Below are 24,736 nucleotides of genomic sequence, written 5' to 3'. Positions count from 1 at the left end.
CCCCCTGGTTTTTATTTCCTTCTGTTTTTCGCTTTCCTCACTTCTGTGTTTTGGAAGCATCGCCGGGAAGCCACCCGTGTCCCCACGCGTGTCCCCCTGCCGCGTGTCCCGATGCCAGGTAGGAACAACACCCATCCCCGGCTTTTCCACCCGGTGTCCCCGTGCCGTTAGGAAGCCGCGCGGTCCAACGCGTCGCTCCGGTCTCCGCCGTTCTGCTACGTGGGTCGGACGCCGAAACTCGGCGTTTTCGGCGCAGGCTCTCGCTCCCCCTCGTGTCGGCGCGGGGCTTTTGCATCCTGCACCTCTTTGCTTTAACCACACGGGCTCCGGAGGGCTCCTGGCCACGAGATTTGACCCATTTTTCCATGAGAGGGTTAGTTTGGCAAGGCAAATATTTCCACACATCCCAGCAACAGCTGTAGCTTCCCATAACCAACACCAAACAGGGTCAAGGGCAGCAGAAACATGGTGCATCGGGCAAAAAAAACACATTTTTATTCCTTTTGGACCTACGATTCTCCAGTCTTTGCACCTAAAATGTGAAAAGAGCTGAAATAGTCATAGCTCAGACTATGTAAGTTGCTTTTTGTGTCCTTTCTCTCACTAGAATGTAATTGTGTGGCCTGTAGTATAAGGAGAAATGACAAGAGCAGAGCACACAAATATCTTTGAGCAAATATCTTGCAGACAAACATCGCTGAGCTTCCTGCTAACCCGTATTTGCCCAAAACGTGAGGGTTTTGTCTTGAATTCTCAAGGAAAAATGCCACCTCGCTGCGTTTGCTCTGTTGCAGCCTTTTGTCAGTAAAGGCACCGCACAAAATCAATGCAAGAATTGCCCGTTTGTGCAGTCAGCTCACGAGCACCTTCCAAATACGAAATCCCTTCCAGATTCCTGGAGCAATCGGTGTTTTCCCCATCAGTCAGTCGTCAGTCGGCGTTTCTTATTTAAGGCCTGGGAAAGCCAAGACCGGGGAACGTTTATTTTTACAGCCTACCACTCTGTTCTGTGCTGCCAAGACTGATTTTAGGGGTTGCTTGTCCTTGCCAAGCAAAAGTCTGCCTTTTAGGTACAGCTTTTTAGGGTTTTAGGTAGGGTTTTAGGGAGGATTTTAGGGAGGGTTCTGTCTTCCAGGTTACCAAACTCCCTGCATTTAGCAGACCTGAATTTTGCACCACAGAATTTTGCACCGTTTGGCTTCTCGGACGGGAAGAATCCCCAAAGCAGGTGAGAAAATCACACCCTATCGACATCTGCTGCGTCTTCTTCCGTGGTTTCTGCTCACGTTTTCCATCCCTTTCTAAACTAAAGGCTCTTGGGAGTTCATCTAAAAATATTTAGATCTAAAAATATTTGAGATGGCTGTGGTAGGTTTGGATTTTCATATATATTTCAGGCATGCTGCCTTTGCTGTCTGTGGATGCAGCGCGCGCATCCCGATTTGATCTGGACTTCATTATTGCCCCCAGCACTAGGCACCTTCCACCTGGGTTTCTTAAACTTCACGGATTTTGGCCAACTCCTTTTTTAAAATTAACGCTTCATCGTTTTGCGTCTCGCACCTCGTGGTAGGTTCTTATAGACCTGAATTCTTCCATTCTTTGATGCAAATCGCCTCCTATTTATGTCAGCAAAAAAGGAAACGAATTTTGCATTTAAAGGTTAGTGCTAAAACTGCCTGACGTCCGAATTCCCTGTTTCAAATGGGGGTATTTTGTGCTCCAAAACAGCTTGTTGAGGAGGGAGCCCCACTTAAAAGCAACTCAAAACCTCTGGTTGCTGCTCTGCCACCTCCGTCGTTTCCTGCTGGGATCAGGACGGGGTGGCAGGGACCCAGGACAGTTTTGTGGCTCCAGCAGGGTTTTTTCAGCGCGGATATTTGTTTCTTAAGATGCTTTAACGCCGCTCTTATACCCGCCTGCATCTCCCAAGGGCCCCTGGTTGTGTCCCGCAGCAATGTTTTTAATCAGTGTTTTAACTAACTTGCATTTTATGTGGTTTCTCGGGACGGTGTGGAGGAGAACAAGCACATTTTGGGGAATGATTAGCCAAGGCTGTAAAATTCATCTTCGTTAAGGTCTTTATTTTAAGCAGTCTTTTATATTCGTGGTTTAATACTCAGGGACTTTGAGAAGGTTTAAGTGACCAGACCGAGATGCTACCTTTACTGCAAGCACCGATTTCATTGCTTTCAGAGCAATAATATTAAGAAATGTGTTAAGTGGATAGTAATCCCTTCTGCCTTGCTCAGCAGAAGTCTGGGTTTGGTTAAAATGCTTAAATGGGTAAAAAAAAAAGTTCTCCTTGAGTCTGGGAGCTAATGTGCAACAGAGCCTCCTGATGCCATCCGCGGAGCTGGAAAATCCAGTGCCAACAGCTCAGATATAGTCCATAAATGGGATTTACTGTTGATGTTGAGCAATATTCCCTCACTGTGGTCGGGGGAGCCCCTAAGGAACTTCATTCAGGTGCAGCTACCCCAAGCAGATGGGAAGAAAATCGGAAGATTCCGCGTTTTTGAATCGGGAAATTTGGAATGTGCGGATGCGCGGAGCTCTGCTGGGTACCTGCATGGAGAAGGTTTCCGTAATTCCATGTTGTGCAACGGGAGGAGTTTGGACAGTCTCTAATTACATAATCTTTAATAATCTTTAGATAATTAGCAGGATAGGCTTTCCCCATCGTGGTAGGCAGGTTTTCTGGGGAAAGCTCGTTCAGTAGCAAAGCTGCCAGGGGATTATCCAGAAGTGCTTTTTAGAAAGCCTGCTACGGGGCTCTAAATGAAAGAAAATAATGGTTTTATTTTATGAATCATCTCATCTAAACAGAAGCTGCTGCCGAAGGGGAAAGTCATTCCCACCCGTGCTCCGTAGCGGCCCTCGAAGCCCCGCGTGATCCATAGGGAATGTCCCCGCTGCCGGAGGTAACGCACTCCTTCCTTGCGATGGCTCCGTAGGCGTTTTCCATCCCAACCTCCATGATCCTCCGAGCTTTTCCCCTTTATTTTCCCTTTATTTTTTAATTTATTTTTTCATTGTAAAACACAAATTGCCCCTTTGTTGCCTAAGCAACTGGAAGCAAAATGGGAAGACGCTCTCCTCTCGTGGCTGCGTTGTCATGGAGGAGGAGGATGATGGTGATGCTGGTCCAGGTTTTCCTTGAAGCAGTCGCCCCGCAGTGGCTGTCACCTGCAGGACGAGTGACACATTCCCAGATTACCTGATTGCTGACACTTGGTCTGGTTGAACCACGGGAACAAGAGGAACGGTTGATGGCACTGCACCATGATTCGGTCCTCACGGAGGTCACCCCAATCCTGCAGCACACTTTAGGTGAGATTTTACAGTATTTTAGGGCAGAATCCAGTGGTTTTGCTCTATCCGACCTCGGTGCGGTGCTGAGAGCACCTCAGAGGTACCCAGGTTTGCAGCCTGCAGGACATCTCCATGTGGAGCTCAGGAACCAGGTCTTGATTTTCCCATGTGCTTGGACACGGCTTTGGACCAGCTCGGACACAGAAGGTGCAAACAGCCTCAGCCAGACCCATCTCCAGCTCTTTCCAAAGGAAAACTCCGAAGGGTTAAAGCGTTGGAGCTGGGAGCTCTCCTCCTTGTGACCTTCTGGCTGCAGAGCCGGAATCTTAAACACCTGGGGCTTTAGTCGGCGTTTTGGCTCAGCGAGCCGCCTTGCCAGGATTACACATTAATTTCAGGCATGTGAAACTGGGCACTAAACGGGTTGGGACGGTCCCTTTCTAGAAACGATAGGATCTGGAAATCCGAGCGTGTAGCAGGGGATTAAGGAGACAATAGGAGCTACCGGGAACGGGACGGCCGAGGCTCCGGTTTCAGGTGGAAAAATGGGGCAGGAGACGGAGATCTGGCCCGGCACGATGGAAACGCTGCCGTTGAGTCTCCACGGGGCCTCCTCCATCCCCATTCCCACCCGTGGGCGGATCGGGCTTTTCCGCAGGGTGTCACGATGGGGGATAGCGGTGAAACGTCCTTTGGAGGGACCTAGGAAGGGCCACGCGGTCGTGTCCGTCACATCTTGCAAAATCGTTCCCTTCATTTTTGCCTTGGTAGACGAGCGAGGAGAGCTCAGCAGCCGGGTGAGGAGCTTTTCCATTGGAAAAAGCGCTGCGGGAACGACCGGAGAGCTGCAGGGATGGCAGATAGGCCGTGTTGCTTTACGTGCCTGCAGCTGCTTGGAATTGCGTTCCAAACTGGCTCCGTCGCTCCAGGTGGATCCGCGTGGCCAGCACGTTCACGTGGGCCTTTAATTCCAATGGCTCCGGCTTCGTCTTTGCCACAAAAAAACCTCCCTTTTTCATGGAGAGCTACTTGAATGGGCCATCCCATGTGAGATCCTCATGGAAAGAGTAGCCCCCGCCTTGGTGCTGAGATTCCGGTCATTTCCTCCTCCTTTTGGGCTCCTTTCGTGATAACTTCAATAACTCGCGCTTTAGGGAAGGTGGAAATGCAGAATTCCCTCGTGGCCTTGAGCAGCGTGTTGCATTTCCCACGTTGCATCCCATCGAATTCCCAAGCACCCTCCGCGCCAGCACCTGGCTCCAGCATCGCCACCCCTCATTTCGGGACGTTCTGCACGGAAACGACCCTGGATATAGGGACAAAACGCAGCAGGATTCGACCTCTCCCGTTGGAGCAATCCAGCGCCGCAGCGGAGCAGCAGCCGGATGCACGGAGCGGAGCGAGGAGCCAAGGCCTGACCCTTCCAAGGACACACGTGGTGCCACCAGCGGGGCAGGGGGCAGCTGGCACCATTAAAAACCGCTTTGCCGTGGGCCAAATGCCCCCCGCGCTCCGCTCGCTCATTAGTTAATTTTGTCCTAATGAGGCTCTGCGAGCGACTGGGGAGAAGGGAGGTGGGGGGGGGGGACCCGAGTGAAAAAGAACCTAATTAGCAAGTTAATTATAGGGAGCAAGGAAATGTGCTGGTTACATAAATAAGCTTTTGTTATGCACGCACAAGCCGGGCCCTTCCCAAAGACCGCTCCGAGGTCGGAGCGGCCGGAGCCGGCCGTGCTTCCCGGGACGCCTCATTAAATCCCGGGGTCCTGGCCTGCCAAGAAGGGCCCTGGAGAGGGAGCCTGCGAATCCGGGGCCTTCCCCTCACCTTCCTTCTTCCTCCGCCCTCTCCTCCACCCCGGAGCTGAAACCGGAGCGGCCGGGATCGCGGCCGGCCGGGAATATAAAGGAATGGGCCGCGGCAGCCGGCGGGCCGGCCCTAGGTAAGAGCGCCATGCTGAGCAAGAAGAAGTACAATGTGAACGGGGATCCGGGGATCAGAGGCCAGGTGAGGGCCGCCCGCAGGCTCCTTCGCGTCCCTCTCCGTGCCTTCCCGCCCGGTTTTCCGCTTTCTTCCCGTGCTCTTCCCCCCGGATCGCTCCCGTGTGGGTCGGCTCCTGCCTTCCCCGTGCCCTGGGTTCCCTCTGCTTTTCCAGCTTGGATCGTTCTTCCTGCTGGAGGGACGTGGCTGTTAAAGGCAACATCCGTGGAGCAGGCTGGCTTCCCAAATCCGAGTAATCCAAGTTCCCGAACGCTTCCCGCTCTATCATTTGAGCAGGAATTCATGCAGGGGCGTCCTGCTGGAGCAGGGACCGTGTGGGACGTTCTGGAGCCCGGGCTGCCCATTGCACCGGATTCCTGAGCTGTCCAGGCTCCGACATCCCCTCTCATGCACAGATATCCCTCGGGAAGCGCCGCTGGATAAATACCCCTACGTATTTATCCTCGTATATATGTATTTATTACTCCTTAAGCAGGAGGCGCAGGACAGAGGATCGGCAGTTTTCCGTGGGTGCCACGGAGGGTTTCCTGCCTCCTTTTCCCTCTTCCTCATGATCCAGCCTGTCTGCAGCAGCCACCGGAGACACTTTTCCCAGCACCTTTCCCAGCACCTTTCCCAGCACCTTTCCCCTTTTCCCTGGCGTCTTCTCCGGGCTCCGTGACGCTGCGGAAACCTCCGGGCTCACATTGGAGTTCCCAGGAAAGAGCTGCAATTCCGCAGGGCTAGGAGACTTCTTTAACCCGCGCTGACTTCTCCGCAACCCCTCCAGCCTTGGGTAATAGACTCAATTTTCAGTAGGGTGGAGATGTAAATATTTAATCCCGTCGCGCCAGACGGAGTCGCTTTGTGCCCACAGCAAAATCCAAGGAATTCTGCAGGTGGGAGTTAGGTTTCTAGGTTCCACGGAGGTGCAGCACAAGGGCGAGAAGTTAAAATGCTTAATAAAAGCGTCGGCCTGTGTGCTGTGTCACCAGGGACGGGACAAGCAGGGGCTGTGACACGTGTCACAACTCGTGAGGGTTCTCTGCAGTGCCGGGCGGGAGGTTGTTATTGAAGCAACGAGGGGAATGAGACAACTTGGAGCTTTCTCTTGTGGATGGCCTGAGAACAGGGTGTTGTTGGGGATGTTTCTACTGCAAAACTCCTATAACTTTACCCTTAAAGGCGTCAAGATAAAAGCGTCACCTCCTCACTTGTCCCTTCGTCCTCTGCACACTTTGGAGCAGATCTTTGCACACTCAAGTTTTCCTTTGCATTCTCAGAATTCATCTTCTATGTCAGATTATTGGGTTTGGTTTTTCCTTTGCATCCCGTTTAATCAGAAATGTCTCTCCACAGATCCAGTTTGCCGACCAAAAGCAGGAGTTCAACAAGCGCCCCACGAAGATCGGTCGCCGCTCGCTGTCCCGTTCCATCTCGCAGTCGTCCACAGACAGCTACAGCTCAGGTTGGTGCCCTCGCATCCTCCTCCGCTCTCCTTCCCAAACTGCCAGGTTTTTGCCATACATTTCGCTCCGGAGCAGCTCCGAGACCTCCCCATTCCCCTTCTCAGTGAGTGCTGTTGGAGGGAAGACATGGGAAGAGGCTTGTTGCTTTTTTCTCATCTGTAGTCGGATGGAAGATTAAAAGGATTTCTTAAGCACGATCTAGGTTTAAGCCAAGGTTTAAGTTTCTCTGTTTTTTTTAAAATCTCTAAACTGTAACCACAGTTTCTGCTGGGCTTCCTCCTCCCCTCTGCTTTCCTTCTCTTGCAGGCCCAGCAAAGGGTTGTCTCAGTCGCATCCGTGCTTGCGACTCACTTTTCCTTCGGGTTTCCCTGCTTTTGGCTAAATCAGTGTGGAATCCGCCCTGGGTTCCCACTCCTTGGGAAATCACAGTCTCTGGGAGGCCACACGTGAAGGCCACACACGTGGGTCTTGCTGGTGTCTGCAATGGGACTCCTAGGGAATGTCAGACTTTGCTGCTCTTACCTGTACGTACAGCAATTTCTGGAGAGCTTGGAAGGTTTATTTACTGTTTTGTTTTGCTTTTAATTTCAAGGATATTTTGGGGCTTATTTATGAATAACTAGAATTTTTGAAATTTTTTTATGAAGATTGGCTCTGGAGACACTTGGTTTGCCCACACTAAAGTGTGGTGGTTGTGCAGCAAAGTTCCAGCCTTGCTCTCCCCTGCAGTCCCACAAGGTGCACTGAGGTTTTACGGTGAGCTCGGGTTCTCCTTTGCTGTCTTTGAGCACGTGCCAGTTCCCGATCATCCAACTGCAGCTCCATTTGTGGCACAGTCCATGAACATTCCTTAAAACCCCAAGCAAGACTTAGGCTCACCTGGAAAACCTCAGTTTTATTCAGGGTCCCATTCTTCAAACGTTTGTGGTTTAAAGATGATGCCAACAAAGAAGAAAAGGTTGCACTGATAACACAATTCCAGGTGGGAATTGGTGTTGGTTCCTCATGGATGGAGCGCGGAGGAGGCTGCTGAGCCCTGCCTTGGCTTCGAGGGTGAGTGCAGAAGGGCTCCCTGCACCCTGGAAATGCTCCCTAGCACCCGTGTCTTCCGCAGATGAGTCACGGCCTCGGAGGGAATTCGGTGTCACTGCATTTCCCAGGCCTTAGCGGTGTCACCGGCTCATTCTGTAACACACGATGCCCTCCAGTGGCATCTCCTGCTCAATCCACCCTACCAGACAAGTGACACCAAGGAGCGCCAGGCTGGGCACCAGAGCAGTGTCACCCCTCGGGGCTTCTAGTGCTTGTCACCGAGTATGTCACCAAGTGCTGTGACTGTTTTTGGAGAACTTAGGTCACACTGGAAGTAGTTATGAGAACTGCAGGCTTTTCAGTCCTAACAGCTGCTGTTCCAGAAGGGAATTCGGATCCGGTTGCTGGTCCCTCAAGGAAACAGAATGTGTCTGTTCCTCTCCTGGCCCCAGAACCTTGCCCATACCGAGAAGATGCAGCACAAGTGGCAGCAGAACGAAGCCTTCCCACACCTGCAGCTGCAGGAGGTGTTTTCTTTTTTGCCACCCTTGCAGCTTTCGACTCCACCTCGTTGCTGAACGGAGCGGGGCAGGACCTGAGTGTTTGCACGGGGCTGTACGTGTTTCTAAGCTGCTTCCATGGGCCCTGCAGTGCCCAGCCGTGGCTTTGGGTTAGCCCAAGAGAGGGACCACGGGTTGTGGCCACCTTGGCACAGAGGCGAAGGGGTTTGGGTGCGAGCTGGACTGCGCTACGTCACGGAGTGGTCCCTGCCCTCTTATATCACGATATGACCTGTGTGGGTGCAGCTGAAGCTGATGCTCGTTTGAAGTCTTCCTCCTTATTTCTGTGGCCTTCCAATGAGGGCAGCTTTGGGGAGCAAACAGCCGGAAGACGACACGTGCTCCCGGGAATTCCCGGGGCAATTCCTGAGATGGAGCTTGGGTTTGTACAAACCCTTTCCTGCCGTTCCTGGGGCCTCGGCAGCGTCCGGAGAACACGTGCGGAGCAGCGCGTGAGGATGCGGGAACACGGAGCTGCCCTCTGGGCCGGCGAGCAGCACATTCCGGGTGGGATATCCCCTCTAAAGGGGGGGATATTCCCTCTAAAGGGGGAGCACGCTCCTCGGGCAGGATTGAGGGCCAGGAGCGACACGGCAGGTCTCCGCAGCGACGTTTTCCTCAGCTCTCCCATCACCTGCTGGAAATGGACCTTGTGCCCGGGAGAGCGGTGCCAGATGCACAAACCTGCACCTGAACCGCGGCTGGGGCCACAATCCATGTGCCGACCTGATATTCCTGATTCCCATGTGCTTCTCCACTCGTTTCTGCGGATTCTCAGGATATCGGGATGAAGCGGGACAAGATCCCACTGTGTTAGCTCGTGGTATTAAAGGAATATTTTCCGTCTCACCCCATGGCTGTGGTTGCACCCAAGGGGTTTGCAGGAGAGGATCACTGCACGCCATGTCCACTGCACAGGGCTGATGTCCAGGCTCCCTTCCTGCTTCCTAAACCACTTGGATCATGTTTCTAACATTATCAACTTGGATAACAGCATTAATGATTAGACTCCCCTAATCCAGGTCCGTGATTCATGTAACATTCGTACAGTTTTTACAGCTCCATCTGGTATCTAATAGCAGGGTATGTTTTAGATACCTGTTATCTTTAAAGACTAATAGGGTAATTGTCCTGGCTAATGTTTCTGTGTTTGCTCCCGATTCCCAGCTGGAAGAACCTGGAGTAACTTGGGGGAATTCTCCCCTGCCTCTCGCACTCAGCGTCTCCTGCTAAAGCATCAGCAATTGGAATTAATTAGTTTCCGAAGGGATTTTCACTCTAATGAAAGGCGCGAGGTTGATAGGCAGGATGGAAGGCTTCTGCTCCCAGGACAGTTGCAGTACGGATAGAAATAGAATGACAAAATATCCAAGACGAGAGATACTGATGGGATTTATTTTCTTCCTCTGCCGTGAGCTGCTTGGCCCTGACGTGGGCAAATCGCTTCCATTTCTGTAGCTGTTTTTTTCCCCCCACATAGTCCTTATCTGCCCCTAAGAAAGATTTTGGGGATTAGTTAGCATCAGGGTGGCACTCGGGACATGAAAATTCCCAGCATTGTGCATTGTGCGCAGCGTGCGCGGGAAGGGGCTGCTAGGAACAGATTAGGGCAATAAATCCTTAATAAAGGCGATTGGCTTCATCCTTAGGCTCTTTCCTAACTTCGCAGCAGCTATATAGACAAGAAACAGGGTTTGTCTGTGTATCCTGGAGCAGAAGCGCGAATCGGAAGGGCAGGATTCCCTTCTCTCCTGCTCTTACTCATGGCAGTCCGGCGGAGGGGAGGGAATCCTAATCCCAAGGATCAGCAGAGCATCCGCATGGGAGAGCCTGGCTACCAGCTAGGTTTATTTAGCCTCAGCTGCAAAACCTGTGTTCAGCCCCAGAACTGAGATCTGGGGTTTTAAAGAAACCTCTGCCCAGATTACCTGTCTTCAAGGAAGTGATTCTGCTTTTCCTAATTAATCCTGGTGTCCTTGATACCAGTATTAGCCATTACACAACGTGCTCTTTATTAAGACAAGCGTCCAGCCTCTCCAGAGCTCCTAGAAACACGTTGCCATCAGCGCCCTGGTTGCAGGGTCACACTTGCCCCTCGCACCCTGCAGAGGAGAGGCTGTTTGCAGGGAATTTCAGCAATGCAGAATTCCAAATAAGCGGATTACGGACCCAAACGGCTCCTGGGGAGCCTGGCACGCCGACAGCAGCGGCGCTGAGCTTCTCCCTTCGGAGTTTTCAAGCACTTCGTGCAGGCCAGAAGAGAAACTAATCAGCTTGCTGGGTACTGCATGAAGGACAAACCAGTGGCCATGCTGGAGGGACGCGTTTAATTCCCTGGTGTGGGTTTTCTGGCATGAAAATGCTGACGAAGGCACTGAAATGCTGGCTAGGAGGTTTGTTGTCTGTACATCGGTCCCCTTGTTGGTGTAAGTCTTGTCATATAGCAGAGATGGGGCTGCTTCTGGAAAGCTTTATCTGGGATCCCCGGGGATGACACCATGGTTTCCACCACGAAATTCCCTCCATGAAGTTACACAGGGAGCAATTTACCTCTGAGCCCCCTTAGATCCTTTGGCACAACTCAAGCACGGAGCTGGGATGGGAAGGTGGGGAATTCAGCTTCAGGAGGACAACGTCTTTGGTGCAGATCGTTGCTTCTCTGCAAGGTGCCTGGGTGGGATCCCGGCTCACGTAGGGCAAGACAGAGCCCTCCGAAGGAGTCACTGCTCCGTTTGACTGCGCAGCATTTCCTCGTTAAGGAGTTTTCTTCAGTAATTCTTCCCTGCTCTCTTAGGAGAAAGGTCTTCAACTGACGACGCTCATCAAAACTGCCCCTTCCAACATGTGTGGATGACACCAAATGTGGGGAACCACCGTACGGAGGATCCACCATCCAGAGGGATCCCAATGGCTTGGCAAGAGGCGCATGCAAGACTTTAAATTTACCTTTGTAAATTTACCTTAAATTTACCTTTGTTGACTGCAGGAAGCAGCTTTGCAAGGAAGGAGCCGAGGATCTGGGAGCCTCGAGCTGATGAGAGTGTAGGCAGCAGGTTGAGGAAGGAGTTAAGTATCACTCTTGTTTGGCCCTTTTGAGACCCCATCTAGGTTCTGGGTTGAGTTTAGGGCTACCAAAGATAGGAATGAACGTACCGGAGTGAGCTAGTGAAGGCCACCAAGACCTGGAGCACAGGACGCGTGGACGAGCTGGGCTTGTTCGCCTCTGGAGAGGAGAATATGGAGAGGGCATCCAGGTGCTGTCTGGGGTCGATGGGGATGTAGAGAAGACAGAGACTCTTCCCAGGACTGCACAACGTCAGACACAAGTTGGAACAGGGGAAACGGTGACAACGGGGATGTTCTTCTCACCTGAGGGTGCTCAAACAGCAGAGCAGGAACCCAGAGAGCAGGAGAATCTCCAATCTCAATTGCGCAGAATGTCCTAAAAGGCGTAGGAGTGATGGTGCTTCCTGCAAGAAGTGATCTCCTCTGTTCTTATAGAATTGAAGACAACAAGGACGTGGTGCCTCTTCCCTACAAAATCATTTGCTAGCAGTGCATAATAATTTGTGGTGCTCTTGTCTCAAATGGACAGAAAATGGGTTTTCCGTGGGAGCAGGTTGATCGGGCAGAAGTTGCTAAACAAAATGTAGCTGAAACAAAACTGCTTGGAGGTATCCTGATGGATCTGCTCATCTGAGCATCTCTGCGGGTTATGGCCAGCTCACCTGAGGCTGTTCCCGGCAGAAATGCCGTGCAAAGGTGATCATCTTCTCATATATCAAATAATTGGTATGGCAGAGAGTGCCAAGTCCCACGTTCGTTTTATAAATGCCACATGATCTTGAAAGTAGCTCAAGTTTTGGAATAAAGCTTCAGGGAAATTTGATCGAAAATAGGAGATGAACATGTGGACGGAGCTCTTGAGGTTCCAGGATGCAGCTCCTGCCAGAGGAAAGGTGCTGGTGGTGAGTGCAGCTGGGTGCAGGGAGGTCGCAGGGTTCCAGGTTCCAGGTGCTTTGTCTCTGGAATGGGAAGAGGAGTGATGGTTTCTGCGTATCTCCAGTCTCTACATGCTCCACTCACTGCTGATCCCAGACCCGGAAGATTTGAGAGTCTGGTGTCCCATATGGGGGCAAATTCCAAAGAGCATGACATACGAAATGCATTCAGCTGACTATGATGACCTGGAGGCATCGCTAGTGACTAATTCACTGAGGACAGAAGCGAAAAGGCCTTGTGGTAAGGTTTTGGAACTTGAGAAATCTCTGCACAGGTACCTCGCTTGCTTTTGAGGAACCGTGAAGTTCTAGGTGTCCTCCAAGGCAGCCTAATTCCAGCACTGCTTGGATCCACCTGTGATCTCAGTAACCAAAATAAACAGGAAGGGAGATTTCTCACTCTTCCAAGCGCCGACTGAACGAAAAACTCTTCGGTAGATGTCCATGTGAGTGACATAAACTAGAGTCAAAATGCAGGTCACCTAGCCAAAAGTTCGGAGGACACATTGGGAAGACGTGGAGACAGTTACCATCACTGGCTGTAATTCACTCGTGTTCACATAGACACCCACATCCACTGCCCATATGTCATTTTAACAAGAAGCAGCTGGATTCTGTGAGACCTCTTAGGCTCCTTACTACTAAAATAAGTGGTGCTGTCTTTCTCCTTCCCTTTTCTCTTAACCAAAAGAGCAACAGGAGGAAGAGCTTAAAGGAGATCCAGAAAGGCAAAAGATGAAGTGTATTTGTTACTTGTGGTAGAAGAGAAAAATCCAAAACCAAATCAAGGTTCTGTCTAGTCGATTTTTGAAGTCCTCCAAGGATGGAGATCTTCTGGGCACCCCGTTCCAGTGTTGCCCTACCCTCCTAATGAAGAAGCTTCTCCTAATACCTGGTGATGAGAGCTTCATACTCAGCCACGCTGACAACCAGGTCTTGTCAGCAGGGCTGCTGTTTGCCCCCATTCCCAGTCTGTGGAGACTTGTCGTTTCGTTGAGAAAATCTCCACTTCGCACAAAGTGGACTGTAGAGAGGTAGAGGAGGTTAAACCAGTGTCATGAGCCGGCACATGACACTCAATACGAGTTTTGGGTGTTTGCTGTCTTGACCAACAGTGCAGAGAACATGTGGGTTCCCCTTGTATGTGTGACCACTTCTTCAGTCTTACATGTGCTAAATAGGGACTGAGGAGATGACAACACAGTGAAGACCCTGCAGGGCTTGAGGTAGGTTGTTGAAATGGAGACAGGTGGGAGCTAAGGGAGTCAGGAGAAGCTGACCATGAGGACGTGGCCCTTGTAAGCAGAAGGAAGGGCCCAACGGAGGATGCAGAGAGACAACTCGGCACCTGCGCATGCACCGATGCTCATCCATGGGCTGCTCAGCTGCACACGTCCGTTCAGCCCCATGGCCATGCTGCTGATGAGCAACCCAACCTCAGAGCTTGAAGTGGGAGATTGTTGCTCTGTACCAGGAACACCTCCTCCTCCCTGCCCTCCGTTGCACATGATTTGGTTTTAGGCAATATTGTGTCCTGGCTCTGACCTCCTTTTCTTCCTCCAGCTGCCTCCTACACTGACAGCTCTGATGATGAGACCTCCCCCCGAGACAAGCAGCAGAAGAACTCCAAAGGCAGCAGTGATTTCTGTGTGAAAAACATAAAGCAGGCAGAATTTGGGCGTCGGGAGATCGAAATTGCCGAGCAAGGTAAGCGAGACCAGTTCCTTAAGTTCCATGTTGCTTTAGGCTGGGCTTCTTTGGGGAGGAATAACCCCAGACACCAGGACAGGCTGGGGACCGACCTTGTGGAGAGCAGCTCTGCAGAGAGGGACCTGGGTGTCCTGGTGGGTGACAAGGTGACCATGAGGCAGCAGTTGCCCTTGTGGCCAAGAGGCCAATGGAATCCTGGGGTGCATTAAGAAGAGCATCTCCAGCAGGTGAGGGAGGGGATCCTGCCCCTCTACTCAGCCCTGGCGAGGCCACATCTGCAGTATTGTGTCCAGTTCTGGGCTCCACAGGACAAGAGGGATGTGGAGCTGCTGGAGAGAGTCCAGCGCAGGGCTACGAGGATGATCAGGGGCCTGGAACATCTGCCCTATGAGGAGAGGCTGAGGGAGCTGGGCCTGTTCAGCTGGAGAAGAGAAGGCCGAGAGGGGACCTGAGCAGTGTCTAGAAGTACCTCAAGGGAGGCAGTGAGGAGGATGGGGCGGCCTCTTTTCACTGGTGGCCACCGACAGAACTAGAGGAAACGGCCACAAACTGAAGCACCAAAAGTTCCCCAGGAACTTAAGGAAAAGTTCCTTCCCAGTGAGGGTGCCAGAGCACTGGAACAGGCTGCCCAGAGAGGTTGTAGAGTCTCCTTCTCTGGAGATCTTCAACCCCGCTTGGACGCAGTCCTGTGCCACGTGCTCTAGGTGACCCTGCGTGTGCAGGGGTTGGACTGGGTGATCCCTAGAGGTCCCTTCCAACCTTCACCATTCTATGATTCTATGATTTTATGATTCTTACTTCCCCCAAACCATCTCCTCTTCTTGTGACGTCCCGTGTCTGGGTTATTTCTCGACACCATTCCTGTTTGAAAAGGAAAACTCCAGCGGGATCCCGTGGCAATGCGACCATTGGCAGCTTTGCTGTAGCCCGATGATCTCCCCAAACTGCAAAGAGAGGCGACGCAGCCACGAGGCGCCCAGGGGGTGTTGGAGAGGCTGACCACGACTGCGAGCCCAAGGTCTCGGCTGCAGCAGCTGTCCCCCCAGCCTCCCTCCTGCTGCAGCACAGCTGCAAGTGTGAAAATGTGATTATTCTGCATCCTAAATAGCAGGGGAATAAACAGAATCGCTGGATTCTTTTCAGCCGCCGTGATGACTTGTTGTTTGGTGGCTGCTCCCAAGGCTTTGCTTTCCAAGCTGCCACAACTGCACAAACTCAAGGGCAGTGCCAGGGAGCAGAGCGGGAAGGGGCACTGGCCAGCTGTGTCTCTTGCCCCTTTTTAATGCATTGATGGACTTGCTTTTCCTTCATCCCCTGTTTTTCCTTCATCCCCTGTTTTTCCTTCATCCCTTGCTTTTCCTTCATCCCTTGTTTTTCCTTCATCCCTTGCTTTTCCTTCGTCCCTTGCTTTTCCTTCGTCCCTTGCTTTTCCTTCATCCCTTGTTTTTCCTTCATCCCTTGTTTTTCCTTCATCCCTTGTTTTTCCTTCGTCCCTTGCTTTTCCTTCGTCCCTTGCTTTTCCTTCATCCCTTGTTTTTCCTTCATCCCTTGCTTTTCCTTCATCCCTGCTTTTCCTTCGTCCCTTGCTTTTCCTTCGTCCCTTGCTTTTCCTTCATCCCTTGCTTTTCCTTCATCCCTTGCTTTTCCTTTGTCCCTGCAGAAATGCCGGCGCTCATGGCTTTGAGGAAGAGAGCTCAGGGAGAGAAGCCCCTGGCCGGGGCCAAGATCGTGGGCTGCACGCACATCACGGCGCAGACCGCGGTAAGAGCCCCACGACAGCCGCCGTCCGCCTGTGCCGCGGCCGACTGTCCCGTGGAGCAACACCTCGCCGGGGTGTCTGCTTGCTTTGTGCATGCTCCTGCTCAAAGCAAGATGGATTCACTCCGAGTGTGGGTTGTTCCAAGGGATCCGGGAGGTTTTGCAGCCCGACACTTGCATCTCGTCCATGCTGCTTGCGTCAATAATGTTGCTCAGTTGCCAGCGTGAGGCACGTTGGCAGGGACAAAGTGTGTTCTTGGGTAAAGCTGCTTAATAATGCGGCGAAGCGTTGGCACAGCTTGGTGACGGTTACAGCAGAGAGGCTAAATGCTCCTCCCCGGGGACTGCTCCGCACTCTGCTTTGTTATAGGCCAGGAATATTCCATGTTAGCGGCTTAATGGGCAGGAACTTTCACTGTTTATCATCTAAAGTGTAGGTTGAAAGGATGGTATAGATCCGTGCTGTCAGCCTCAGGAGTCCTGCACCTTACACCAAGTATACCTGGTAAAAAAAGAACAATTTTGTGCATGTTTCTTGATATGCAGAGCCTGTGCTTAAAGGTGCGTGTGCCTAAGGCGTTACTTTGAGCCATGGTGCAGCATCGTCACCAAATCACAGTTTTGTACTCTGCTTTACTGAAAAGAAGTTGATATTTTGACTTTGCACAGCAGTGAGCTGCCTTGGGCATGATCCATATGGAATTGTTTTCCTTTCTGCTTTTTCCAGGTGCTCGTGGAGACTCTGGGTGCGCTGGGCGCCCAGTGCCGATGGGCTGCCTGCAACATCTACTCTACCCTTAACGAAGTGGCCGCGGCGCTGGCGGAGAGCGGTAGGAATCTCCCTTTATTCCTCCTACTTTGGAAAAGATTTCTTCCTGGCCTGGCACATTTAGCACATTTATACTCTCCGATCATATTTTCCTCCTATAAATTGTTTTCTCTTTTGCTATAGCGTGTAGGAGTCTGAAATGCATTCAGTTACAGAAATAGTTCTTGAACTATTTGAGGGATTGGAATATTGTAGGTCCGGGGAAGGAAAGGATATATCAAACTTTGGACCAAAACCATCTTAACGAGCTCAATCTATAGGTACTGATTAGCTTTCTCTTGTTTTACTTTCAAAGCAGCAAAAAGCCCTGAACAACACAAGATCAATGTCTCCCAATGATTTTAAAATATTGGCCAAAATAGTTTTTCTCTGGAGTATAAATATACATAACACAGACGATGGTGATGTGCATTGTTAGCCGTTAGAGCTACGTGAACATAAAATATTTTTCTAAGAGCAAATAAGGTAAAATTTGCTTTTATTTCTAAGAAGATAATGAATTCTTAAATTTGAATCCTATTATTGGCTAAAGAGGATGAGGGAGATAACTTTTTCTGGACGCAGTAGGAAAGATGTTGATGTTGCTGCTCCCCTGGGAGACCGGCTGCCTTAATTCAAATCCTCCTTCATCTGGTGAAGGCCAAGGATTTTACTCTGAAACCTGGGATTTTACTCTGAACCCAAAGGAAGCTGAAGTCACCCCCTTGTCCATTACCTAGTTCCCCCCTCCTGCTCTCTGAACCTCTCCTGCTTTCTGGAATATGCCTGAGTAATAACTGCTCAGGAACCAGAACATGCTGCAGTACATTTATGCTTATGTGTTTCACAGGGAGGTAATCTAACTTGCAGCAAATGCTTTATTAGAGTATGTTTTATGTTTTACTATACTATTTTATACTTTATTTATAACAATACTATTTTATATATACTATCTATTTATAATTATTTATAACTTTATTTATAACTATTTATTTATAACCATTTATTTATAACCATTTATTTATAACCATTTATCTATAACTATTTATTTATAACTACTATTTATTTATAAAAATACTATTTTTATTTATAAAAGTACAATTTTACAATTACTTTATTAACTAAACGTTACCAACACACGTCGAGACTGTTATCCTCAGTGACCTCTTGCCTGGCAATTAGAGCATTTTCTTGGGAGAGAGGAAGAAATAAAAAAAAAGTAGGAAAGTTGCTGTCTTGGTGAAAGAGCAAAGGCTGCTGCTTGGGCAGTTACTGATAATGGGAGATTTTTCCTGCTTTCCCGCCTGCTCCGGGTGTTGCTCCCGACGCTGTGTCCGCTGCGCTCATCCCTCTCGCTGTTCCCAGGGTTCCCGGTGTTTGCGTGGAAGGGAGAATCCGAGGACGATTTCTGGTGGTGCATCGACCGCTGCGTCAACGTCGAGGGCTGGCAGCCCAACATGGTGAGAGGCGCTCGGGTCGGGCCGGTTCCGCTCGGGAGAGCCCAGGAGGGATCCGCAGGAGGCTTTGGTGCTCGTCTTCCAAATCCCAGCGTTTGCTGCTGGAATTTGGGACTAGCTCCCCAATGCTGGATGCCTGGTGTGGTGCTTGGAGGTGCTTCGTGAGCTGCTCAGTGTGGAGGTTACCTTAGCTCGGCCCTTGTGCAATGCTCAGATGGTTCTGGCCTCCTCAGTAACTTTCTTTTCAGTATTTTCTAGACAAGTGCAAAGTATGGAGAGCAGTTAGGTTGCTTTTGGAGCTGCTTGCTTCTGTTTAAATTCATAGAAACAGAGAATCATCACAGAATCGCAGAATGGTGAAGGTTGGAAGGGACCTCTAGGGATCACCCAGTCCAACCCCTGCACACGCAGGGTCACCTAGAGCACGTGGCACAGGACTGCGTCCAAGCGGGTTTGAAGATCTCCAGAGAAGGAGACTCCACAACCTCTCTGGGCAGCCTGTTCCAGTGCTCTGGCACCCTCACTGGGAAGGAATTTTTCCTTAAGTTCCCATGGAACTTTTGGTGTTTCAGTTTGTGGCCGTTTCCTCTAGTTCTGTTGGTGGCCACCAGTGCAAAGAGGCCGCCCCATCCTCCTCACTCCCTCCCTTGAGGTACTTCTAGACACTGCTCAGGTCCCTCTCAGCCTTCTCTTCTCCAGCTGAACAGGCCCAGCTCCCTCAGCCTCTCCTCATAGGGCAGATGTTCCAGGCTCCTGATCATCCTCGTAGCCCTGCGCTGGCCTCTCTCCAGCAGCTCCACATCCCTCTTGTCCTGTGGAGCCCAGAACTGGACACAATACTGCAGATGTGGCCTCACCAGGGCTGAGCAGAGCCTCTTATCCGCTCAATCTAACAGCTAAAAGCAACCACCCAAAGTGAGCACATTCTAAAAAGAGCTTGCATCGGTTTTACCCCAAATCAGCATAAATTCACAGCTTTGGTCAGGTCCTGCCCAGGCCAGGTGTCCCCTTCGGAGGCAGAATGGGATCCAGGGTGATTCCTGCCCTGGAGTCTCTTCTTTTCCCTGACCACAGGGCAGCTCTTGGCTTCCCTGCCTTATTCTGCCCTCATTTCTAGGGAAAGCAGAGAACCTCCAAGGAGGCGAGCGGAATAATCTGCAGCTGTCAAATGTGCTGTCTGCATCCTGCTTCCCGACAGGCTCCGAGCCTGGAAAGCTTGTGATCTAAATTAGACAAAAAGGAATTAAACATGGATGATGGGCGTGTAAGTGCATCGTTTGCTAGCGTTGACTCATTTGGACTGGATTTTTTTGTCCCTTCCTATCTACCCCCGTTCACTTCTTACCTGTCACCTCTAAAAAGAGTTGTGAATGTCAGAAAATCCACCCCCACCCTACAAATCTGGATCTGGACAAGATAGCATTTTTTTTTTCTTTTCTTTTTTTAGAAATCATTTCTTATGAAAGGTGTCAGGAATTGAAGAAATCAGTTTCTCAGCTATCAGCATCCCTGTGCATATGACACATTTGTTTTCCTCGGGGCTGTCTGCGTCCTGGGATGTGGCTGGAGCAATCAGGGTATTTTCAGGCTTGTTTCTGAGCGTTTCTTGAGGACCTCCAAATGGGCTTGATCCAGCACGTCTCAAAGTTACGTCCTGATTTTGAAAGTCTGCATTTTAGGGACAAAAGTGAAGAGAGTGGACGCTGCAGAGGCCAAGGACACTGGTTTAGTATCCGGCTTTGGAATGAACCCAAGCGTCCTGTTCACTGTCACTTCACTGCGGCCAGCACTCCGTGTCCTGGCAGGCACTGCAGGGGCTCCTGGCTTTGTCACCCACCAGAGGGGACACGCGGGGATGTCTCATGATCCTCCCATGTCCTCACAGGAAGGAGAATTTCTTCCAACGTGGAGAACTGCAATTCAGCTCAACAGTATCGGGAAGTGCAGAAGAGCCTCGGGATGGGATGTTGGCCAAGGATTCCGGTTGTGGCCCCTTTCCTTGAGCTCCTTGTGCCTCCGTGGTGACGGCTTCCAGGGTGGCAGCTTCCGAGAGGGTTTCCTATGGAATAATGATCATGGGGGTGATGGGAGAGGTTTCCAGAGGTTATACCAGCAGCCGGAGGACTTTCCCTTCCCGATTACGCGTCAACGAGGTTGTTCTTCCCCTCCTGGGCACTCAATGCGGCCGAGCCTGCGGGCCACCTGGAAAACCCTGGTGTCCAGCCTGTGGAGCCAATCCTGGGAAGAGCCAAGCACCAATTCCGGCAAGTCTCCCCCCAGAACACACCCCTGGGTTTCCGAGGAGGATACGGACCTTTGGAGGAGCACGGACACAACTGAGAGGTCCCTTCCAAAAAGCAGCCCGGTCTGCAGAGCCGAGGGTGTTTCCTAAGCAGCAAGAACCCATCCAAGACCAGGCTTAGGCCACCGGGGACTTGTTGCCTTGGTCCCCTGCCTCTGGGCCTGCGTTCCTTAGGGGCACGTAGTGAGTTTGCAAGCGCGCGCTGGGCTGATCCCAGCTCCTCGTAAGCAGTTTATGGGATCAGCCGTAGAGTATCCACCACATGGATAAGCGGGGGCTTAGGACGGCCCGAGGAGGTTGGAAAACGGTGCCTGGGGCCACCAGCTTCTTTCCTGGTGGGGCCGAGGATGCTCTGCAGAAGGGGACACGAGGTGGCAGCGCGCAGTGAGCCAACGGGAGCCCTTCTGCAGCCAAAGAAGAGGAAACCGTGATGCCGCGGAAAAGAACGTCCCAAATTGGAATTGTTTCCTAGAGAGAAAAAAAAATAGGTCTTTTTGTACCCCTCGTCAGCCCTTGCACTGCTGGCAGTGCATTCAGGGAGAGTTTTGCTGCCACCTGGGTATCTGCTGGTGTTTGGGTCAGAACAGGCCTGTCTGGGCCAGATAAATGTCCCTGTGGGGCAGGAACTCACTCATCCTTAATGTCCCGTTAAAGCAGCGAGTGTCCGGGTCTCTCCACCGCCTCCAACGCGTCCTTAGGAGGAGGTGGGTGGCACAGGGGACTCCCGACCTGCTGCAAAGGAGCCTGCACGTCTGGGTTTGCGCTTCAAAGTGGGATTAAACGGGCTGTGACCCAAAGCCAGGCTCTGAAAGAGGGCCGGCCTTTCTAATACGCAGCTTTTTTGGCGCGCAGTTACATTATAATTGACCTTAGTGTCTCTTCACCCTCCTTCCCCTGCCCCCATCTTCCTCCATTAGAAACTTATTAAAAATGTTGATGGTCGGATACAGTTCAAAGCGGTTTTCTGTGTTGCCTCTGGTCTCCTTCCATCAGGAACTTCTGTCCCTGCTGTCCCTCCAGCCCTGCGTATGCTGCATGGACCCAGGACGTGGTGGCACCACCAAAACATGGGCTTCATTCCGAGTGATTTATCCCCCTGCTCCTCCAGGCAGTGACTCTCTGGTTCTTCTTCTTGCAGATCTTGGATGACGGAGGAGATCTCACCCACTGGATCTACAAGAAATACCCCAACATGTTTAAGAAGATCAAGGGGATAGTAGAGGAGAGCGTGACTGGTGTCCACAGGTAACGGGGCCAGCGGCGCAGGCTGCATCCACGCAGCTATAAAACATCCAGAACAGCTATAAAACAGTGGAATATTGCACCTCCTGGTGTCTGATCCGCAGTTTCCCTTCAGCAGGGGCTTGTCTTTTCAATATTATCTTTAAATCGTGTTTTATTTTACATTTCTCGTGCAGTGAAAGCAGTAGATTTGGATCTAGTGCTCTGAATTTGAGAGAGAAACCATAATTCTTAATCCCCACTTGGCTACTGATCCCTGTGTGGCTGGAGACAGTGCATGATGCCTTGTTTTCCCATTGATGAATTGGGGCCAGTAGTTACGTCATTTTAGGGGTAAAGAAAGAAAAAGAAGGGCTGAGCGTGTGACAGAGGAAGGTCCAGGCTTTGGAGAAGGTGAAAACCTAGTCCTGAAATAATGATACATGAGGAAGTGAAATTTGGAGGAGGAAATGACTCCCTTGTCAGGGGAATCTGGGAAGGGGGAGCCGTGGACAACCACGGGTCACCTGCAAACACAGAGTTATGGTGCCCAAGAGCAGAAAAAGAGGTAGGAGGAAACCAGAACAAGGCTCCTGTGGCAAAGCTTGTCCCCAGGGACACCCAGAGCAGCCTCCCCTCAGCTCGAGGCGCAGCACAGAGCAGAATATGAGCGAGATGAACAGGTTTAGCAAAGCAGTAACTTAAAACAGCAGAGGCAAAGCAGCCTTTATCCGCAGTGCCATGAGACGTGGGGAGCTCGGGATGGGCAGGAATAACAGGAGAGCTTGTTGTGACTTCCCTGTTCCCTAGATTAGATCCGCTCTGCGGGTTTGGGCTGCTCCCGGAGCCGGGGGAGCCTGGTCTGCTTGGAGATGGATGCGTCGGGATGCGCGTCCTCCATCCTGGCCGCTCCGTAACGTCTCCGTGACGGTGCCACCGCTGTCACCCCCGTTGGTGCCTTGCTGCCAATGCCGTCCCGCTCCCGTGGCCGTTTCTGTTCCCCTCCTAAGGGATGAGAACTTGAGGAATTCCAGGAGCTCTTACGTTATCTGATGCTCTGGCGGGGCCGTTGCCTTGCGGGGGACATTGGAGGGGAGTCAAAATAGGACTGTTGTGCAGCACACGGAGTCCAGAGCACGTCCTGGTCCCTGCTGTTCTGTGCAGCGCCTCGTGCCAACCTGGTAGTGACACAATTCCTTCAGGAGGGGAGGGAAACAGATAAAAATATCTGGGGAAGATGCTGTTTCTCCTTCTGAAACGAGGACATTGCGCAGTTCCTTATTAGGTTGTTATCTTTGGCCCTCGAGATCCGTACCGCATGTTCCAGCCAAACAAAAACCTTTAGATCGTGTGTCAGCAGAGCAGACGAAAATGGTTTTTTTTTCATCGATTCTTTATCTGTTTCTCCCCTTTATCGTAATAGGCTGTACCAGCTGTCCAAGGCCGGGAAGCTCTGCGTCCCAGCCATGAATGTCAACGACTCGGTCACAAAGCAGAAGTTTGACAACCTCTACTGCTGCCGAGAATCCATCCTGGACGGGTGCGTAGCCGCTGCCCGGGAGCTGGGCCGGTCCCCGGGATCGGGGTCCGGGAATGACGAACCCTGGGGGCCTCTTCGCGGAGCTGGACACGCTGCTCCGTCCAACCTGCGCTTTAGATCACTCGTTGCTGCAGGGTTCGTGTTTTAGAGGGAGTCAAGGGCTCCTCGTTGCCTCCAGAGTCATTATGATCCTGCTAAGGTGTTCGGCCTCCAAGGGGTCTTCCTTGAAACTCCCTTTCCTGCTGCTGTTGGAGGAGGAGGAAGAGGAGGAGGAGGAGGAGGACAGACGCCCTTTCCGTGCTGGCAGCCTCAAGCTCTGCAGTTCGGGTGACCTGCAGTCGCCAGGAGCACATGAGGCTCCATGGGCGAAGGGGGCATCGAGTTTTGGCCCTCTTCCTCCTCTTGCAGAAGCAGATGGAGTCTCTGGAAGACACAACCTGGAGTATTTCATTAGCTGCAGCGCTCTAAGGCGTTTTGCAAAGGCTTTCAGTGCTCTCAGCGCCAGCTTACCGGGTGTTTTTAGCTTTTAAGAGCAACGTGGGGTGTCTCTAGGGCGCTTGCGTGCGGGATCTCCTCTCGGCCAGCCTGGCTTCAAGCCCTGCAAAGCCACACGGGATGAGGACGGGCCTTATGGATCATCACACGTCCCGTTCGGCAGCTGCTCCCAGCAGACAATCCCAAAATCCGGGATAGAGGTTTTCGGGATGTGGCTACATCCTGGGTGCAGATGAGCAGCGCTCGGGCTGCTCACGGCGTCCAGGGAATCCATGGCCCAAGGAGGAGACCGACCAGCCCTGGAGAGAGCTGCCAGCCCCAGGGGAGCGGGTTTTGGGGTAACTTCGTGTGGTTTCGTGTCTGAACAAGCCTTGTGACCTGCGGTTCTTGGTTCCTTGTGGGAGCACAAACGTGGAGTCTCCTCTTACCCAATCCGAATCCATGTGGCAGCGTTCCCGGTGTCCCGCTGGGCTTCAACCTGCTTCCCCCGATAGCACCAGGGTTCTTGGAGACCCAAACGCGCTTCCCTGCGGACTCCAAAGGCTGCTCCTGCGTATTTTACCAGATCTCGGTGGGATACTTTTCAGAGTGAAAAATATCATTCTCATTCACCATCTTGGCTCCAAAAGGGCCTTGCTGCAGTGGTCACCTTGCCCAGGAGAGGTGGATAAGCTCCCATTCGTAGTAGCTGCCTGTGCCAGCGCAGGGACAAGGTGATGATGTGGAAAATGTGTCCAAGCATCAAGCAGGTTAATGAGCCACCCAATACACATCCCCCTGCTGATCCACCCCAAGCAGTTTCTCTTCCGCATTTCGGTTGCGTGTTGTCCTAAAACACTGAATTTTGGGCTCCTTGTCAAGTCCATGGGGTGTTTTGTTGCTGAAATCAGAATACACCTCTGTCCCCTGTCCTTCCTGCCCATCCAAACCAGAAAAAATCCATGCAAAATCCTGGTCTGGCTCCAAAACGTGCAGTCTGCAGGGATACGGGCACTGCGGGTGCAGTTTTCCTACTGTGTTGTCGTCAGTTGTGGTGGGTTTGAGTCAGTCCCAGCTGGGCCAAAGGAAACCTGAGCAAAAGTGCAAGCGA

The 24,736-nt window shown here is 51.6% G+C and overlaps 1 protein-coding gene across 3 annotated transcripts in view; it reads left to right on the top strand.

Moving 5' to 3' along the window:
* Window positions 1-24,736, top strand: part of AHCYL2 (adenosylhomocysteinase like 2) — a 61,959-nt gene that overhangs the window by 32,348 nt on the left and 4,875 nt on the right. For 2 of the 3 annotated variants that reach the window (XM_088531825.1, XM_088531824.1), the window contains exons 2-8: window positions 6,653-6,761; window positions 13,919-14,062; window positions 15,726-15,826; window positions 16,551-16,653; window positions 17,997-18,091; window positions 21,529-21,635; window positions 23,035-23,151. In XM_088531825.1, the coding sequence (XP_088387951.1) occupies window positions 6,653-6,761; window positions 13,919-14,062; window positions 15,726-15,826; window positions 16,551-16,653; window positions 17,997-18,091; window positions 21,529-21,635; window positions 23,035-23,151 (776 nt within the window). Of the gene's footprint in view, window positions 1-5,243; window positions 5,321-6,652; window positions 6,762-13,918; window positions 14,063-15,725; window positions 15,827-16,550; window positions 16,654-17,996; window positions 18,092-21,528; window positions 21,636-23,034; window positions 23,152-24,736 lie in introns of those variants that run through there. The other variant, XM_088531826.1, reaches the window with a different exon arrangement.

The sequence above is a fragment of the Tinamus guttatus genome, unplaced genomic scaffold (assembly GCF_059628265.1).
Source record: "Tinamus guttatus ecotype Peru unplaced genomic scaffold, ASM5962826v1 Tinamus_guttatus_pri_ptg000434l, whole genome shotgun sequence".
NCBI classification, from domain to species: Eukaryota; Metazoa; Chordata; class Aves; order Tinamiformes; family Tinamidae; genus Tinamus; species Tinamus guttatus.
This window is presented reverse-complemented; position numbering and strand designations above follow the sequence as displayed.